The sequence below is a fragment of the Cavia porcellus genome, unplaced genomic scaffold (assembly GCF_034190915.1).
Source record: "Cavia porcellus strain 051 isolate PalLab524CR breed Dunkin Hartley unplaced genomic scaffold, mCavPor4.1 scaffold_18, whole genome shotgun sequence".
NCBI lineage: Eukaryota > Metazoa > Chordata > Mammalia > Rodentia > Caviidae > Cavia > Cavia porcellus.
In genome coordinates, this window is record NW_026947501.1 from 63,450,101 (window position 1) to 63,470,468 (window position 20,368).

The 20,368-nt window shown below is 46.1% G+C and overlaps 1 protein-coding gene across 12 annotated transcripts in view; it reads right to left on the reverse strand.

The window, feature by feature from the left end:
* The window catches only part of Cc2d2a (coiled-coil and C2 domain containing 2A), a 100,523-nt gene that overhangs the window by 40,637 nt on the left and 39,518 nt on the right, over positions 1–20,368 (reverse strand). For 7 of the 12 annotated variants that reach the window (XM_063230146.1, XM_063230142.1, XM_063230144.1 and 4 more), the window contains 8 exons: positions 17,716–17,925; positions 16,134–16,240; positions 11,679–11,819; positions 10,192–10,348; positions 9,165–9,406; positions 6,129–6,306; positions 3,513–3,669; positions 717–864 (listed from right to left, as the gene is read on the reverse strand). In XM_063230146.1, the coding sequence (XP_063086216.1) occupies positions 717–864; positions 3,513–3,669; positions 6,129–6,306; positions 9,165–9,406; positions 10,192–10,348; positions 11,679–11,819; positions 16,134–16,240; positions 17,716–17,925 (1,340 nt within the window). The remainder of the gene's footprint in view (positions 1–716; positions 865–3,512; positions 3,670–6,128; positions 6,307–9,164; positions 9,407–10,191; positions 10,349–11,678; positions 11,820–16,133; positions 16,241–17,715; positions 17,926–20,368) is intronic. The other 5 variants (XM_063230140.1, XM_003464372.5, XM_013146576.3 and 2 more) reach the window with 1 other exon arrangement.

Here is a 20,368-nt window from a genome sequence, read left to right on the forward strand (position 1 = left end):
CTCAGAGACCAGGCCTGCCAGGGGCCTGCACCCAGGGGCACACAGGGCCTGAAGGGGCCAAACAAGTCCTGTCCTGACTTCCACGCATTGGAAGCAAGGTCTCTGACTTGGAAAGTGTTTTCTCCACGATCAGAATAAATCCTCACACTTCGGAGTGGAAGCAGCTGAGGTTTGGGATAGTAGAGGATGCTTGCGATGAGACTCTGGGGAGACCGCAGAAGGAGCCCCTCGGGGCCAGTGCTGTGCAGAGAGGGCCCCTGGGGGCCCTGGGAGGGCTGAGCTGTCTTTGGTGCTGAACAGGGGCTGGGGGTCGGCGTGGGAGGTGCTGGGGAGCTGGGGCCTTTGGGAACCGGAAGTTTCCGTGCTGCTGGTCCTGGGCAATGCGTCTTTCTGGCAGCAGGATAAGTGTACAGGCCCTGTCCTGCACCTGCCTCAGCTGGGGAAGTGGGGAGAGAATCTCCACTGTGCTTCCTTGCAGCTTCCACGGAATGCCTTGGAATGCCTTTCCCCACCATGAACACAGACAAGCACCCAGTGTTTACCAGGCTACTGCTATTTATTTGCATTTTGCCCTAAGGGTAATACCCTGAATACACCAGCACCTGACCATGGAAGGAACCCACAGGCTCTTGCAAGCTCCCTGCCCCTAGGGAGGAGAGGGGTTCAGCACTCTCACTGACCTTGCCCACCACGAGCCGAGCCCAGCCTCTCCCTACCTCCGGAATCCAAGGCTCTGCTGTGATGGTGGAGGAATCAGTGGGGTGCCGTTGTCCCCTGTGGCCCACGCCACACTGTGGGACACTCTCCCCGAGGTCATGAGAATCAGCTGGTTACTGCCATCAGCTTCGAAGGAGAAGGGCACGCCTAGGGTACATCAGATGGAACAGGGAAGGGGTTAGCAAGGAGGAGAGACCTGGAGGAGGAATGGGACTTGGGGGCTGAGGGGCCAGCTCCCCGCCCTCTCTCCCACAGCACACTCTGCCTACTACCCTGACGCAGTCTCCAGGGGGCCCACCATTTGCATATTTAGGCTCTTCCTAAAACAACTGTGTGTCCCTGCCCAAATTACTTACCTTCTCTGAGCCTTAACTTTTATGTAAACAAGGGAAAATAAGAGGGCCCATTTTGAAGATATTTATTTGTTCATGTATTAAGGGTACTTATTTGAGCGACTGCTTCATGCCTGCTACTGTTGTAGGCACTGAACGTGGCAGTAAAGTAATAAAACTAATAGAAATCTTTATTTTAAACAAATATCACTTTTTCATGGAGTTCATATTTGAGTGGTGGGCGGGGAAAGAGGCAAGAAATGTGTAAATAAGAGAAATTCGAGTTGGGTACGGTGACACATCTTTGTAATCCCAGCACTCAGGAAGCTGAGGCAGGACATTGTCAAAAGTTCAAAGCCAGCCTGGGTTACACAGTGCGATTCTGTGTCAAACACATTGTGTACTGTAGGAAGTGAGGATGTCATGAATTTTCAGATGGAGTGAGCAGACAGCCTCGGTGAAGGGACCTTTGACTCCACAGCTGAAGCACATTAGGAAGAGAGATGCAGATGTGGGAATGCAGGTTCCTGGTGGAAGGGGTGTGTGCCAGGAGCACGTGTGTGTGAGGCAGGGTTTGCAGAGTGACTGAATGTTAAGTACTTCGGGCCTGGCATACAGTGAACACACAATAGATGTTCTAAGTGATTATGGGTGGTCACAGACTTGGTCTCCACCAGTTGGAAATGAATGATAAAAACTCTATGGGAAGAAAAGGAACAAAAGATTTCCAAGTATTAAGTATAGTAGCCAATGGTACGGATTTCCAGTTACCACCACTAACATAAGATATTCTCACTATTTGTTATGGTTGATATGAAGTTTAAAGGTCTAACTAAACCACACTTGGGAGCCCTGACTTTGTAAACTCCTCTTCCTGTGCAAGAGAAGGGCAAGGAGATTTGCGAGTGCTGCTCCTGCCCTGTGTGTGTGGGGTGTGGCCTGTGTGTATTATAGGGGAGGACACAGGCTTGCTGTCCACTCCGCTTTGGCTCCTGTTGCTTAGCTATCTTCAGCCACCGTGAACTACTGCCCCTGAGCCATGCCTCCCTGCCTTGCAGCCAGCCGAGTAGGAACTGAAACCTCCAGGAAGTGTGAGCTAAATAAACCTTTCCTTCCTTCATTTTGGGTGCCGGGTATTTTGTCTCAGCAAAAGAGAGAAAAGTAACCAAGACACTGTTCCACTGTAGTAGCATTTTTGTTTTTCAAATCTTTCCTTCATTCTGAACACCTGATTTTTATCTCCTGCGTACTCCTATGCAGCCTTAAAGGAGGCACCATGAAATCCAAATACTGAATGAAGAAGATAATATTCAAAGAGGTTCCACGACTCTACAGCTACTAGGGTTACACAGCTTGAGGGTGCCAGTGCTGGCTACTTTATATGGGAGATTGGCTTTGGCCCTTAGAGAATTCTTGAAAAAGTGGTTTCAGATATGAACTAAAAATTTAGAGCCACCAGAGACATGAGAAATCAAGCCATTACAACTAAGAGGTGGCAGAACCAGACCAATACCCAGACAGGTATTGGAATTCTCAGATATACATTACTTAAACATTTTTAAATATATTCAGATAAAATGAGTGAGTGAAAAAAAATGATTGAAATTCTGAAGAAAGAACAAAAGGCAACAAGAACTGGCCAAACTGATTAGAAAAGAATTAAATAGATTGTCGAGCACTGAAAAACACAAGTGGGAAAAAAGATGATAAATTCCAAAGATTAGATACTACCGAAAAGTGAATTCAGGACTTGGAAGGCAGTTTTGAAGAAATCACATAAAAGGTAGCAGTGAAATAAAATGATATCAAATACATTAAAGACAGGTTAAGAAACCTTGGGGGAGCTGGACACAATAGCCACATACACCTATGGGAGGCTGAGGCCAGAGAATCCCAAGCTCAAACCCAGTTTAGGTAACTCAACAATTTAGTTAGACCTTGTCTCAAAATAAATAGATAAATGAATAGGGCTAAGAATTTAGTTCAGTGTGAAGCTCAGATTCAATCCCCAGAAAAGAAAGAAGAGGAAGAAGAAGGAACATGGAACATATAGTGAGTGGGTCCAACATATACCTTGTTAGAATTGTACAAGAGGATAAGATAGAATATTAATGAATACTCTATAATAATTAAAATTATAATATTTCAGCCTTGTGTCACCATGATGTATGCTTTTATGCCCAATCTTTATCCTCATGTCATATTATTTCCTTATACAAGATATATAAAAGGGACCAAAGGGCATTTCAAAGGTCCTTTATCATTCTGTCAAATTACATAATAGTTACATAGTTACATGCATTTACATGGCTAATAACAGTGTATAAAAATTGGCTTGGAAAAATAACCATGCCATCACTGTCTGAATTTCTGATAGAATTTTTGTAATTATCTAGTTATCTGAGAAGTGAAACAAAGATTCAGCTAAACCACGAGCCACCGCAGATAATCAGCTTTCCTTACCACTTCCGACTCCCTCGTGGTCCAGGGTCACGTGCTGGCTACTGCTGAACTCCACCTCCTCCACGGGAGCCCTTCTAGTGACAGTGGTGGTCTCAGGGATGGGCAGGAAGACTTCTGCTAGCAAGGTGGTGCTGCTGTGGCCAACCGTCTCGTAGACCTGAAACCCAGAGAAGGGAAGCTGCCGATAGAAACAGCACAGGATGTCCTCGGTTCTCAGATCATCAGTCCGCACCGTTGATACTTCTTGCAGCCCCGAGGCCATCTCAGAACGGAGAGTTGAGTTGCGTTACTGTGGTCCCACAGAGATCAGTTTGATTTACACTAAATAAATGGCCAGGTTGTTGATTCTTATTTTCTTGTCCACCTTAATCTCTGTGGCAGGGGAGGTTAATCAGAGTTGCAGCTACTACCGTTGTTTCTATTCCAAAACAGCACACAGGTTACTCGGGGGAGTGAGTTTCCTCTTTCTCCTGGTTGCCTTCACAGAACAAGGCTACCAGGAGAGATGGATGAGCGGATAAGGCCATGTCACTACGTGGTTTATCATCTGCTCCCACATTGGAATCTGTCAGAGATGTCTCATACGCAGATGCGCTCTAGTGCCATACTTAAATCTATTTCCTGAGTTTCCCAAATTCTTCACATCCACACCTCCTTTTATGTTAACTACAGAGGCTCCACCAGGTTGCTGCTCAGACCTTCTCCCAAGATGGTACCATGCTAATTAGTTATCAATGAAATGACAAGCCTCTTGGGTTCCAGAATTTCTAATCAATCTTAACACCCAAGGCAGCTAAATCAGGATGTGAAGCTTGTTTAAAATTAAGAACACATCTAAATGTTTTTGAATGACCTTACACCTCCTGTAATAAGGTGACTGTGGGTCAGTTTACCCAGCTGTGCAGGACAAAGTTTCTGTGTTCTGTGACCCCAGTAGCTTTGCAAATGCACCTGTTATACTTGATGAGGTCAAATATTTTATTTGCTGAAGGACTCAAGAGTTAGTTGTGAACTTCAGTTTTGTGTTTAGTCCTCCTGGTATGGCCTCTGCTGCTCATCCCACTTCATGGTGACCAATAAAGCACACTTGGACTCACACCACGTCAAGGGCACTGCATGACACTGGAGTGAAAGGCCTTGCTCCTGTCTCTGGGGCTACCTTCTCATTTAGAGCCAGGCAGGAACACACAGGGTGCTATGTCCCCAGGATGGGGGCAGATATCAATGCCACCTTCAAGGCTCTTCAAGGGAACTGGTCCAAGTCCCAGAACTCAGTGCTTCATAAATGAGGGACACCACCCCATTGTTCATGCCCCCACATCACAGATGTGGAGGTGTGGACCCAAATTGTCTGGGCTGCGCTGTTGACTGTGGATGTCCAGTTCTGCCCTGTAAGATCTCCTCCCACTTTCTGCATTCACCCTGGATTCCAACTTTTTCTACTATGCTCCCTTCCCACTGCCAAAAGAACCTCTATCTCAGCTTCTCCACTGGTTTTCGCACTTCAGGTGACATTCAGCTCACCCGGTGTGGTCCTACACACAGACCCCAAGATGGTCTGTGAGGTGGGGCTATGTAGTCAAGGTGGTACCCTAAGGGTGACAGCAAGTTACCATTTAGTACCGGAGTCTAATGTTGACACACCCATAAGGTCAACTATAATCCACACAGTGACGGTCAGTCATAATCAGTGCATGGTGGCTACCTGCAGAGCTGCGTTTTTTGGAGCACTTCCAAAGTTATATCCTGCCTGGTCCAGTGCAGGGGGGAAAGGACATGGCCAATCAGTTATTTCTGGTGATTGCCAGGGGTGGGTGACGGAAGGATTTCTGTACATGTGATGGGGAAGATCGGTATATCTACCTGGAAGTTAGGCCTCCGATTTGCCTTCCATTTGAAGACCTAGTTAACAAGCCTTTTACAATTCTTTGAGAAATTTGCTGGTGTCATAAGAAGGGACTCAAAGAAGGAACTGATGAGCCTAAAGTCACTGTGGTAGCTTGAGTGGCATCCCCTAAAAACTGACATCCACTCAAATCCTCAGAATGAGATGTAATTTAGAAATGGTGTAATTCACTTAGGATTCAGATGAGATAAACCCAACAAGGTTGTTTGTAGATAAAAAGGACCCAGAGCAGACCCTAGAAGACAGAGATGGGTGGGAGCAGCACACACCTCAGAGCCCTGGTAGCTGCTTGGACACTGAGGAGGCCAGGCAGGATTTGCCTCTGGATCTTTCAGAGGGAATACAGCACTCCTGATACCTTGATTTCAGACTCGGGGCCTTCAGAACTGTGAATGAACACGTTTCTCTTACTAGGCCGTCAAGTTGTAGAGTTTAGTTACATCAGCCCGAAGAAGTTAAAACAGATAAGAATACCTTGCTAATGGGGAACTAAGGCTGCTGGTGTGGGAGATTTATTAATCTGGGGGATCCTAGCCCCTGTACCCCAGCCCCGTGTAAGTGCTTGTGATGGTGATGTAATTGGTTTCTTTGTTATGTTATGTTAGGGTCATGTTCCTTGTGGTACTGAAGCATTTCCTCAGTGAATGAACTACAGCCCCTACTCACCCACCGCCTTCATTCAGCCACACACTCCTCATTCAAATGTGTACCTGAAGTGTTAAGCTCTCCGGCCAGTTGAATATTTGCAGATTGAAAATCTGTCCAAAGTGAACACAGAAGTCCGCTCCTAGCTGCCGACTGACTGTCCTGGACACCTCCTTGCTGTTGAAGAGCACCTTTAAATACACCGAGCGTCGCTTCACATCTTCCCTTCGCAAGACCTCTGCCCTGCAAAGCGAGACCATTTGCAGCTGGGGTCAGTACTAAGTTAGCAAGGGTCCCTGGGATATTTGACAGAGGGACATTGAACATAATAGGAGACCCTGGAGCCAACTCCTTTGGTCATGTTACCTCCCATTTAACCAAAACAGCCACGAAACAGCTACCCGAAGAGCTTACTATCATAAAATACTGTGGAATACAATTCATGGAGAAGCCATTAGCAGCCACTGCAAAAAGAAGAGGGCCTTAACTATGGTCCTGTACTACAACCTTCTTAAATTGTCCCAACAAGTCTTACACTTGCATCCAAAACAAAATTTTAAGTAAATACATTCTTGGTTGCGTAGAATTGAATTTAGGTCATAAGGGATGGTAGTAGTTAGTAACTGGGTAATGTACTGTATTCTAAACAGGTAGTAGCATATTATGGAAGTTAGATCAGGTTTACTCTAATACTCAAGGCTTTTCTCAACATTTTCAGAGGGTAAGTGACTGCTCAATGGATGTAAAAAAAATGCTTCTTATTTGTAAAGATCATTCTAATTCCCATAAGATGTAACTTGGTGCCTTGAAAGGGTTAAAGCACAGCAGTCTAATAACCTGAAACTATAAAGAATTCAGTGTTTAATTTTATCTGTGTTTGCAGAGGCACCCAACAAAGAGCTTCCAGCCCCTGGTTACGTCGACAGCAGTTCAAGCTTGCAGTGCAATCAAATCTAAAACTAGCTCAAGTTTTCTGGTTAACGATGGTATTAGGTACATTCAAAGTGTTGTACAAATACCACTACTATCTCTTTCTAGAACTTTTCATCACCTCAGACAGAAATTCTCTACTCACTAAATCAGGTGGTAGCTTTAACTTTTTACATCTCTATAATTTAAACGTAGCCAGATACAAAATTGCTCAAACAACAGCATTTTCCCCCTATGCAGGACATTTAACACTAAATTTCAAGAAGTATCAAGATGAGATACGGACTCCAACCACGGCTGTGTCTGGGTGGGTCCCAGAGGCATGGCCTGGGCGCTCTGACTGGTCCTTTCCCACTTCCTTGCTGCCACCAAGCATGAAGCATTTTCCCTCTAGAACTGTGTTCCCAGTAACCCCACACAACAGATACGCCTACTCCCTCCCCTCATCTCTTCACTGTCCCCTTAACTGATGGCCTGATGAGGGGAGACTGTGGTCCTTGATTTGGGGGTAACTGGGTGGTGCTCTCAAATTGCAGTGAAAATTTGGAAATGGATTAAGACTGACGTGCACATTTTCAGTCAGAACAGGACTCACATAAAAGACCACTCAATGGGGCTCAAGTTTTCCCTTTAAAAATGCTGCTGTCATGTTTTGAATATTCATGACAAAATTATACAATATGGTATTTGTGTCTTGAAAATAGCTATATATATTTTTTTGTCAGAGCACAGTTTACTTATGTGTAGTATCTGTGAAGTAGAGAGAACACAGAAAATGCAGAGGAAGTTACAATTTAAAGAAAACCATTACAACGACCACATTAGTTTGAAACCAGGAAGGCCACAGAAAGCCTCACAATGATACCCTAATTAAACTTGGCATCAAAATGGGTAGGAAGATGACTCACTCAATTTGAATTTTGACTTTTTTGGTCGGAATGATAAAGATTCCAGACGAACATATTCTCTGTGTTCGTGATAGGATTCAGCCTGATTCATACTGGTGATATTGGTGATTTCAATAAATTCCCTTTAATAGGTTACAATATGCTATAACAGGTATCAGAATCCCCTATAAACCTACCTTTGTACTTACCAGAGTTCAAGGTTCAATGGGCCTCAAATAAAACCTGGGTATTTGGATCTAACAAGTTCTCAAGCGATGTTGCCCATCCCTCAGGGGGAAGTTTTGAGAATTGTGGCTCTAAGGTGTGGCAGGTTAGGGAGGAGAGACAAACCTGGCAGGGCTTTGGGATTCACCCAGGGGATTGATGGGCATATTTCTGGGTAATTATGGGTGGGTCATAGAGACATGGAGTTAGGGTCTTGTCGGACCCTTTGCACTTTCTTCTTTTCTCTACCATGCCTCTCCTGCATATTGTCTTTGCCTTGGAGGCTGCCAACTTGGACTGGCTCTCCTGAAACCATGAGCCAAATTAAGTTCTCCTCATTTAAACTGTGGGTGTCAGGTACTGTGTCCAGCAATTGGAAAGCTAATACATTAGCACTGGAAATCTTAACAATATTTTTAGTATATTTATATTATATATTTTTAAAAAAATATGGGCATACAATGTATGTTTATAGATTTATTATATATGTAAATTTACAAAAGTACTGCTTCTCTCTGGCATCAGGTAAGAACAGCTAGAACTGTATGTTTATCAATCCAGGGAGTGTGCGGCTGATAGCTAGACAAATACAGCTAGAGGGCATTCCCACGACTTCCTTTGGGAGGTCTGGGGAGTCCTTCAAAGACACAAGCTGGCCTCTGGTGCAGGTACGGGGCAGGTCTCTGTGTCTGTGCCAGGGAGAAGGGACATGGTGCCAGTGGACAGAAAAGGCATACTGAGGTTACAGACAAGGGATCCAACCCCAGGCCACCTAGACAGCTGTGGGGAAGAGCAGCAGAGGTCTGTGGCTGAGATGTTTCTCCTACAGGAGCTCTGCACCACAGGCTCTTGGGTGGCCAGTACGGATGAATCAAAGGGTGAATCTTATGCAGTCATCAAACGTGATCAAACATCACCCATCTGCTAAGGCTCCACCTACATTCACATGGTCAGTGGTGCCCCTGCTCAGACCATGTGGCTTGGGACATGCGCACTTCATGTCATGTGCATGGCTGTGCAGCTGAGCATGAGCCAAGCATCGGCTCAGCATCTGCTCACCTGGGACACTGGTCATCGGGTGTCACGCTCCCCGTCAAGCTCAGCTCTGGGAGCAGCACAGGCTCGCCCGGCCGTCTCCTGGAGTGGGCTGCACGCTCCCTGGCCTGCTGTTCTAGGACTGCATGGTCTAGGAGTTCTGGGGGGATGGGCTTTACAGGCTCCTCCCCGGGATAGAGCTCCTCTTCAGCCTCTCCCTCAGGATGCTCTTCCGCTTGTTTCTTTTTCTTCTTCTTGGCCTTCTGCTGGGGAAGAGAGCTGATGTCATACTGGAAGGATTCTGGGAACATAATCTGAAAGTGGTCTTCAGAGCTGGACAGGGCTGGAGGGGAAGGCAGCCCACCTCCTGCAGCCTGCTGGGGGCCCTCTGGGTCTCGGTTCTCCCACCTGCCCCTGGGAAGCAGCAAAGGGAACCCGTCCCGGGGCTGTGGAAATGAAGTCCTGCATACACTTATCCTGGGAAGTGGGTGAACTCTGGAACTCTCAGACATAAGCCTTCTCTTATAGTTCGACCTATGGAGTATTTGCAGAGGGTTAGTGGCTCCCCTTCTCAGACCATGTGGCTCCTAAAGAATGCCTGCTCTGCATGGGGTCGCTCATACTCATACTCAAGGCCAAGGACACAGCCTGAAATGAAAGGCTTGAGACCACAATGGGCAAGGCAGGTCACCCGGATCTATTACTTAGTGCCCTGGGATGCGGCTTTGCAGCCATGTGTAATTTGCAGAGGGAAACTTTGCATACCCGCGTGCAAAATACTGAGTACTGTGCTCCACACATGTATTAGCGATCACTATGTTCACTCAGATACCCACAGAGTGCTACGGCTGAGCTGTGCATGGTGCCACTAGCTGAGAGGCTGAGCAGTCCGCCCATGCCTCTGTTCCCTACAGAGTGGGGCAGGGAGAGACTGGAGGAGACAGTGGGAGACCCCAGCTTGCAGGTCCAGCATCCCTTTCCTGTCTCAGGGGCTGCCTTCCCAAGCACTCCCCGCCTAGCCCTGCTCCAGGCCTGGGAAGGGCTTACGCACTTGGGCTTTTTTCCAAGCCTTCCACTGCTGGTACGAAGCCCTGTACTCTCCCAGCCTCTGTTCGTACTCCTCCGTGTGCTCTTCCATCAGCTCACTTATTTCAGCTTGAATCTCTGCTTCATATGCCTCTTCGTCTGCTTTCTGGTCAACCTTTTCCCTTTAAATTAAGTCTTTGGTTATTTCTTGGAATTAATGGGGAATAATGAGGGGGTTAAGAAACAACTCCGGAGAGCATTAATTATGATAAATACAAAGACAGGGCCTTTTTTATCTTCCAGTGCCTCTTCTAGCTGTGTCGTGCAGCTGGGTGTGCGGGCGCATGCTCGTAACCCTTCCACTCCAGGAGGCTGAGGCAACTTAGGGCTGAGCAAGGCATGTCTCAGCACACAATAATGTAACAGCACGGGATGACAACACTGCTCTGGGGTATACGAGCCACGCTGGTGCTGTCACAGTGCCTGTAAGTCTACCCGGGCAGAAGTTTTGCTACAGCTCATTCTCCAGCTTTCCGAGGAGCCACCTCACACAGTTGCTGTCAATGCCCGGCAGCACTCCTGGACATCAGAGCAATGGCATGAGGTGGTCTCCGATGACTCTGCGGAGGTTCCTTCCCCTGGGACCTGAGTCCGGACCAGTGTTTCCCACCACCGTGTATAGTTATGTGAGGTGTCTGACCAACAAGAGGAGCTGTGGATGTGTCACCTCTGAACTAAACAAACTCGAGACTCTTCCTGCTGTTCCTCTATTTGGAGCCCTTTCCATGTTAAACTGTGGGAATTCCAGGTGGGGGTGGGGCACGGCCAACAGGAGGTGCTACACCCCACCCCGCATGAGGGCGCTGGTGCCACTTGTGAACTGTGCTGTTTCCCCTGATGTGGTCTGGTTTCCAAGTGTCACACTTCTAAATCTCTATGCATTTTAGGTAAACTCAGTCAAACGCCTTAGAGCAAGCTGACACGTTTGCTTAAAACCATGTGTGACCTAGTGGGTTAGCAGTGCTCTGTTCTCCAAGGTGCAAGCTCTGACAGGACTCTAGCCATCAGCAGATGCCAGGATAGATGATGCACTGTGATACCTGAAACTTACACACATTGGGAAACCTGCCCCCCAAATTATGATCTATCTCTGATATACAGAGAATCGCTTATTCTTTCTGTCTCTTGAGACAGGGTCTTGCTATGCAGTTCAGGCTGGCCTTGAGCTCACTTTGTAGTGCAGGCTGGTCTTGAACTTGCAATGATGCTCCTGCCTCAGCCTCCCAGTACTTTTCTCATTCTTGTCCTTAGGTATGAATAACTATACTGAGGGTTTTTACTTCTAGGTTAGAAGGAGTTGTTGTTGAAGAGGGGAATTTGCGGGGTGCCCAGGTGCCTACGCTGTTCCGTTGCTTAGCTCATCTGTTCTTACTGTTTAAACCACATCTCTATACTAAACACTTTTCTCTGATGGATGAAATAGCCCAATAGAATGATTTTGAGAGCGCCTACTTTCTCAGCACAAGTTTCAGGGGCGTATTCGTGAACCTCTGGAACTCCCGAAGGGATTTCATCTCTTTCCACACTTTCACGATGGTCTTGAGCAGTGTCCGATCTTTTTCTTGTTCGGCATCTCGCAGTTTTCTTGTCTCCCTACAAAATATAGGAGTGTACAGCAAGAAGTGGTTTAGGTGTGTTTGTGTGCAAATAAAAATGGAATCAATCAATGCTATGTGATTGTATTTTCAGCTAGATAACGTCTAAATAATTACTGGAAGAAAACCAAATACTCATGCAAATTTAAGGACATTAGGAGTTTTGAAAGGTTTATTTGACTTTATTCTCTCTAGGTGAATCTGACTTGAATGAAACTAAATTACCTTTTAAAATTCTTACTGGAATGATGTGTCCTTAAACTAACAAGCTCCTTCACAGTTAGGGAAAGAAGGGACTGAGCAGCAAAGGCAAAAACTTCATATGGGCCGAGCTTTTGTGAACGCTGTGGAGAATGCTGCCCTCCAAGTCCACAGCCAAACACTCACGTCTTCCTGTGCTAACACAGATCCCGAGTTCTGCTCTCAGATGACACAATCCAACTACTGCTGTGGGGAATTTCCAGGACTAATATTTTTGACTTGACGTGAAGAGGCTTCATCTTTACGTCCAGTATTACGAATGTTTGGAAATTGTTTAATACCTTATTTTAAACCCACTTTATGAACGACAGACACATCCAGACCCAAATCTATGCCATTAGGCCACAGGAATAAGTGAGATGATTATTTCGGTTTTGAATAAGCGCCATGTGTCATTCCAGGCAGGTCAGAGGTATCTTGGAGGAAGGAGGTGTCTGTCTCCTGGGAGGGTGTAACTCCACTTCAGAGACAGACACACATGTAAAGGACGGTGACACGCAGTATGGGCTCTCTTAGATGCCACAGGAAGCAAGGAGGGGAGCCGTGGCAGAGATGAGCCCTCCGGAGCTCAGGAAGACCTGAGTCTGGGGCTGGCTTAGTCTGCAGAGACGGGGCAGAGAAGCAAGCAGGTCTGGTTTCTAACTGTTGTACTTGCGGCAGTGGCAAAGGAAGGTGGCTCACAGTGATAGCAAGTAGCGAGGTCCGGGACTCTGTGAACCTTTAAAAAGGCAAGAAAACAATGAACTGGACAGAATAAGAGCCTTCTACAGAGGGCCGCAGTCAAGCTTGTGTGAGCTGTTAGGCCACCCTGGATTTAGATTCTGGCTCTGTCATTTGCGACGCGGCCTGTGATGGGCCACTTTCCCAGAGGAGACGTCACAGGGCTGCGGGCAGGAGCAAAGCAGTTAGCATACAGCCTGCTCGGAACCCAGCCTTGCACTTGGCACGCGGCCCCCAAATGTTACCTGTCACGATCAGGTGGCCTTTGGACCTTTACCTTCGACTTCCTGTGCCTTATTTTTTTTTTTAAACTGCAATATAAAATTGTTTTCTTGAGTTACATGACACCTTTTGGATGTTTTCTGACTCTCCTTTCAGTTTCTAACAAAATAAATTTCCAGAAATACTAAAAGAACTCTTAGCAAGAAAACATTGACCTTTGAGCTAAAGGAGAAAGAAAAATCACAAAAGAATGTTTAGTTAAGAATTGTGGCCAGAGCTGGGCATGGTGGCACACAGCTGAGGTGGGGACTGCTGTGAGTTGGATGTCAGCCTGCACTATACAAGGAGACCCTCTGTTAAAAAGAGAAAGAGAGAAAGAAGGAAAGAAGGAGAAAGAAAAAAGAAAAAGAGAAAAAAAGGACTGTGGCTGGAACCATCGGGGTGGAAGAGGCAATCTGTACAGGGAGCTGGGACAGCACAGCTTGAGGTGTACGGGGTCTGAAATGCGGGAGGAGTGATCAGCTCAGAGGGGAAACGTCCATTGATTGAGGTAATTTCTAAAGCTACAGTAGGGACAGATTCAACCTAAGTAAAAATACAGATAAAATAGGTTAAAAAGGGAACAACAAGTGCACACCTGTAATTCTAATACTTGGGACCCTGGAACAGGATAATTACATCTGAAGCAGCCTGGGCAATTTAGCAAGATCCTGACTCAGAACAAAAGATCTGGGGACGGAGCTCAGCGGTAGAGAGCCCTGGATTCTACCCCAGGACTCAGGGTAAAAATTAAGAAAACACCGGAGGGACTCCGAAGCTTTATGAGCAGGGCAGAGGAGGGAGGTTGGGAAAAGGACAGCTGGATGCAGAGTCACAGAGAACCCTGGGAGAGGAAGAAGAGTGTGTCTCATGGGGGACCCATAACAATAGCAATGTTGGTGTCAGTGTGCTGAGCTGAGAGGGCTGCAGCCGGTGTGCTCCAGAGGCTCAGTGAGTACAGGAGCAAGCTGGGGCGGGAGGAGCCAGGCAGGGAGCAGAGGTTGTGCACAGTGCTTGTTGTGTGAAGTTTGGTCATGCAGGGGAATTGTCTGGCAGCTGGGTGAGGCTGTAAATGTGTCATCTGTTTGAGCACATCTGCAGGAAGTCATACAATGGAGGGCTCATCGGATGTGCCCCTGGGGTGGCTCATCAGCACATTGCAGGGTGCTCAAGTGAACAGGCCCACTCAACAAGACCTTCAGGAAGAGACCCCCTTCCTCAGAATGGTTCCCCACCCAGGGACATGTCAGTGAAAGGCTGAAAACCCTCCTCCTGGGTTCTTGTTAAGTTCTAAATCTCAGAGTTTTTATCTCCAGGGGCAACAGAACCACCGTAGCGAAACAGCAATGAGCCCATGGGGCATGGTCCAAGGATTTCAGCGTGGGTCTGCTGTTTTTCAAATAGTGGTGGCGAACGTGATTCCCTGAGGAACAGTTTTCAGAGCAGCTCGATGTCACTGTGCCCCTGCCCTATGTGCCACACCAAGAAGTATTTTCACACAAAGGCTGTGATACGTTTTTCCTTTCAACATGAAAGATAATTTTTAAAAGCTAAGCATGGTGGTATGCATCTATAATCTCAGCACTCAGGAGACTAAGGCAGGAGGATCACAAGTTTGAGTACAGCTCTAGCAACTTAGAGACTTTGCTGGATTCTGTCTCAAAAACAAAACAAACAAACAAACAAAACCCTAAAAAAGGTTGGTGATGTATCTCAATGGGAAGGCCTTGGGTTCAATTCCTACCTCCATAAGGAAATAATTCATTTCAGGGACTGAGATGTTGCTCAGTAGTACAGCATCTGCCTGGCACGCACAGGGGCTAGAGTTTGATTCCTAGCATGTCAAAAAGCAACCACTTGGGGCTGGGGATTTAGCTCAGTGGCATAAGCGCCTGCCTTGAAAGCAGGCAGTTGTGAGTTCGATCCCTGGTACCAATAAAAAGGAAAAAGACAAAAAAAAAACAAAAAAAAAACAAAAAAAAAAAACAAAAAAAAGCAACCAATTCTTTTTCTTTTTGTATCAGGAATTGAACTTACCACCTTGCGCTTGCCAGGCAGGTGCTATGCTGCTGAACTATATCCTGGTTCAATTTTCATTTTTAAACATACTCTTCATATTCTGCACACACACACACACACACACACAGACATGCATGCAGGCACACGCAGAGTGTATGAGAGAAGTAGCAAAAACTGTTAGCAAGGCTTCTTGGGATTGTAGGTGATATGCACATTTTACATTCCACATTTCCTTAGTGTTGGGGAATAATCATGGTTTTAATTTTTGAAAAAAAATTCGAGGGGAGATTTTTTGAGCCAAGTTCTCACTATGCAGTCCAGGCTGGCCTTGTACCCAGAAAAGTACATACTGTGTTCCCTAAAAATAGTACTTAACCAGAAAATAAACAGTTTTAAAAACTAGATTTCAAAAATGCTAGCCCCAATCACCTTGCTGTACCTGCCACGACACAGCAGTCCTCCAAGCAACAGAACAGTGAGGCAAAATCTTCTGCATAGCACTGACCATCACCATGGTAACAGCCAGGAAGGGCTTGTTTTCCAGGTAGGTCTTACTTTCAGGGAAATACAGTATAATAAATAAAATGATATCTGCCAATGTCCTGTCTCATTTTCTCGTATTTTATTGTTCTTATGCAGCACTGAAGACTTCCCTGCTGACCTCCATCCCTCCTCCCCGGAGGAAGAGACTGGATTTCTCTGTCTATAGGTCCCTCACATGTTGTGGTACCCAGAACAAACAGTGTCATCTCAGCTGTTCTTTCAGATCTGTGAACCACATCATGCATGACACCTGGATCTTTCCAATCTCCTCTCTCAAGTGTGACGCTAGCCATGCAGCACACAGGACACGGGCTTCCCTCACATGCCCCTCCATAGTAGTTCTGTGTTAATATGATGGGATGTATCTCATTTCCTTTGCCAGGATTTCACAGGTATTCAGTGCATTCAGAAAAACCTATCTAGAAAAGAAACTGCAAAGAAGTACGTTTCTAACAGACAACAAACAAACAAACAAAAATCAGTAGTTAGAATTACAAACTTTCCTCACCGAATTTCAGATTTATATTCCTTGATGGTCTTCTGGGTTGCATCAAGAGACTGGTGAGGTTTTTCAGGATAAAGTCCAGTCTGAACTGCGTTCCTTAGAGCTTGAAGCTTAAAAAGACAGGGACACAAGTTTTGCATCAGTAACTCTGTCTGCTAGGCATGTAAGCTGTCACCCAGTCCCCTGGGCAGAGGGTGCGAGCACTCTGTGAGTGGACGTGCAAGCACCTAGCTGGCTCCAAGCTCACACTGAAAGGAACTTGGGTAGAGAATTGTTTCATCTTTCCTCCAAAATCTGGAGTAATAACGAATACTGAGAGTCCATCCCTATTCTGTGACTCAGACAATCACACTGCTCATCTAAACATTACTTTTATATGAATATCTCAAAAGCAAGTCTGCATTCAAGCTGACAGTGGGTCTTTCTGGGTCCTGTGCATCCAACGATGGCATACTGTGCTCTGAAAAAACATCTAAAATGACAGACTCCTAACAGGAGGCACTGTGGGTTAATCTCATTCGGATAATAAGGTTTTAAAGTGAGGACACGAGGTGATGAGACGTGACTGAAGTTGGTGAGTCTTTAAATCTTAAACTGTTTCTCCCCGTGAGGAGTATTTTGCCACTCAACCCTCACTGCAGACAACTTATCACATTGCTTTTGCTGCTTCCTGAAGCAATTCTGGAAGTCCTTTGTGGTGTCGTCAAGTGCAGGCTGTGGCTGCCTTGATGTTCTGAGTGAATTCAAAATGGTTACATCTCGTGGTCATTTGGGGGAAGCCCCAGCAGTCACTGAGCACTGAGTCTGATGAATAAGGTGGACAGGAACTCACATAATGCTTCTGTCACCCTGGCTTTCCACTGGATGGAACGAGGCAGCTGCATTCACTATATTTTTGACCATACTGTGCAAAGACACTCATGAAAAAGAACTTCCAGATGTGCTTCAGAAGGGGGCAAGAACGATGGAGTGAGTATGTTTGAGGTGAAAGAGAGCATTTGGAGAGGAATTAACACAGTATGTCTTTTAGTGCAATGATTGTATGTATATATTACATATTATGATCACCCTGTGTAAAATGGTCTATGGTTAACATTATCTGTGGAAATTGATAATTTTACTATGGAGTAGTGTCACATTGGAAATAACTATGAACAGCGGCTACCGTTTTGAGCATCAGTTGAGACAGCTGTCCTGGGTTTAGCTGCTTCGCTACAGGAAACACAAATATAAAAACAAGAACATCCCCTGGGACAGAGAGCTCTGGACCTACCACTGGTCTCAGAATCCGAGATCACCTCAGGCAGTAACGGCCACTTCTCCTCCTGCAGACACCTACTTCTTGGGGGTGGGATACCTTGTGCTCCTCCTCAAATTTCCTCTAGAAGTCAAGTGTGTGCTGCTGAATTCACACTTGTAAAATTGCAAGCCCCTCCTCCTGCCTCTAGGCAAGACAGTATATCTATCACACATCCCCTACAGTGCAGTCATGTGAGAGACAGGAGCATTTCACTGCTACAGAGCACTTCCATGCTTGGGGTCATTCTGAGAAGCAGCCCTATAAAAATGGGGTGATCACATGTACCTTATCAGTAAGAAACTTCGCCTTGCTTCTCTGGTGTCTTGCGAGGTACTGGTCATATAGCTGGGCCAGCTTGGCTGCCAAAACGTGCTCTCGGCTGAAACAGGGGTGGTGAGTGAAAATTAAACCTGAGATGTCAATGTCCAGCTGGAAACTGCCGGGAGGGTCTGCAGATCCGACCACGTGCTGGGTCCTGTGCACGTACTTCACAGCCTGCCGGAGAGAGCAGAGCGCTTACCAGGTTGTGGCGCTCTGATCTGCAGAGGAGAGCGGCTGGGTGCGAAATCCGGATGTCCAGTGCGGTGGGAGCCCCGGTACCTGGTTAGGGGCCTGCTCTTTCCTGGATACTTGGACAGGGAACTGAAAGGGTAGGACTGAGAAAGGAAACCACTCCCATCTTCTTTCCTGTCTTTCCATCTTCACTACCCTCCCTAGTCATAGTTTTGAGTTCTTTCATAGGCAATGTCTCTGTTCTGGAAATCTCAGGTTATGTAATTGGTGATCTTGTCATTTTTTAAATGGGAAAGATAGATTCTAGTCCCAAATGGTCCTCACTTGTGTCATAGGTATGTATCCAAATTTTTAAACACGTGGGAACGTTTTTGTTCTGTAGACAGCAGCAAGAGACTTTTCTGTAAAGGCACCTTATGCTGGCACCCCGTGTTCCCGGGGAGGGGGGATGAAGGTATTGGGCTAAAGAACAGAGCAAGAAGTGTGGAAAGCAGTCGAGTCGGTGTGGAGAAAGTGGGAGTGGAAATCTGCAGTGGGAATGTCCTGGATTGTTCAGTGTATAATGAATCAGGTAAATTGCTCCATTTTCCTTTCCTAAAATGGTGAACATCACTTTTTACGGAGTTTGTGAAAGCGTAAAGATGAAGAGAGCTCTGTGGTGGCTTGAGATCCATCAGTCAGTTCTCTTTTGCAAGGATGAGCCCTGGAGCTACCCATGGCAAAATGTTTTATTTACAAACTATGAAGTAACATGGGAGTCATAAAACCTCCGGCTGGAACTGACTGATCCTTCATCAGTTACGGGCAACATGTCCCAGAATCTCTTCATTTAATTATCCTGTGTGGGGGATCAGGTATGATGCTAGGGACCAGCAGCCCTGGTTATGGCCTTGACTCCACCTTGAACTTGCTCTCACATCTGGGCCAGGTCAGCCCACGTCTCTGGGCCCCCTCTCTTCATCTCTAGAAATGGACCTTAAGGGAAAAGATCTAATTCATATCCTGTAGATCACCAGGCATATATATGATCAAGCACTGTAAGACATCATCTCATTTATTTAACAAAGATCAGCGGGTGCCCAGTGTGATAGGCCCACCTTCAAGCAGCGATTTTGAGAGAAATGTTGGATGTGAAAGGGTGGTGCTTGGGGTATACAGATGTACGGAAATCCAGAAGGTGCCTTCCTGCATAATAACATACACGAGTCTAGTGTTATGCTGTAAAAGAATAGAAAGGGGGAGGCCCATATTGTGTGAGTTTGCACACAAATATGCAGCGGAAGTAGTACAATCTGATTTCCAGGCCCTATCAGATATGCAAACAGCTTCTGGTATTTGCACTTACAGTGAAGCATCCTCATGTGAATCCTCACTGACTGCTAAACCTGTGATTGCACTGTCCTTGGCCTGCCTTTTCCCACTATTCCCAGGAAAGGATACAGCAGTGTGTTTCCTTTTAGACAGTAAATTTCATTTTTTCCAAGATTAGGCAAATATTAATATATATATCTATGACATCACTTTTTACAGACTCTAATACATTGCATCTTACATTTATAGCAATGAGATATTGTCTTTTTTCATAAAACTACCCTTGATGAGAATTCCTACAGTCTTTTATTTTTTTGCTTTTAAAAGTTGTCCCTGTAAACTGGCATGTTCACAAATATCGTTGAGTTGAACAGGACTGGATGAACCCTGCCTCAGGACCTCCAGAAGGTGCTCTGTTCCCCAAATCAGGTTCCCACATAAACGCTGGTCCACACGCTGTTCACTGGAGCTGTTCACTGCTTTCAGCTCAGGTAATGAAATACAAAAGCTCCCAGGACTCCTGAAAGTCCTTGACCACACTGCTCAAGAGACCTCACCTCTCTCCCTTTCAGAGAGCAAGACCCCGAGTTCCTCATCTTTTTGTTGCATTTCTCCTCCCTTTTTATATATTGAGACCCAGCAAGAAGACAGAAGCAACAGTTTCTCCCGAGCACCTCCAGGTGGAAGTGGTGGAGAAAAGTTCACCCCTGTGCGTCTCCTCCGCTGATCACTTGGCTCTTACAGAAGCCTTGTGTGGCTCCGAGTTGAGTTCTAACACACTCTCTTGTTGACGCTGCGTCATGGAGACCCATTTTTTTCTCTTTCATTCAGGGAAAAGAGTAATTTGAAGCCTCCATGTTAGTGTTAATCTCTACGGGGCCATTCGGATCTTGAACATTCCCCAAGGTGCATATGCTGAAGGTGTTTATGATCACTTGGATAACCTGGGTTACTTAAAAACTTCCACCTTGCAAAGACACACACCGGAACGCAGCTCACAGACAGAACAGAAAGCTCCTCTCTTGCTGCTTTGTGCCTACTGGTTCTTGCCTTTGCTTTCCTGCTTTTATGGGGCTCACTCAGGGTGTGGCAGGCAGGTTCAATCTTGTGTCCA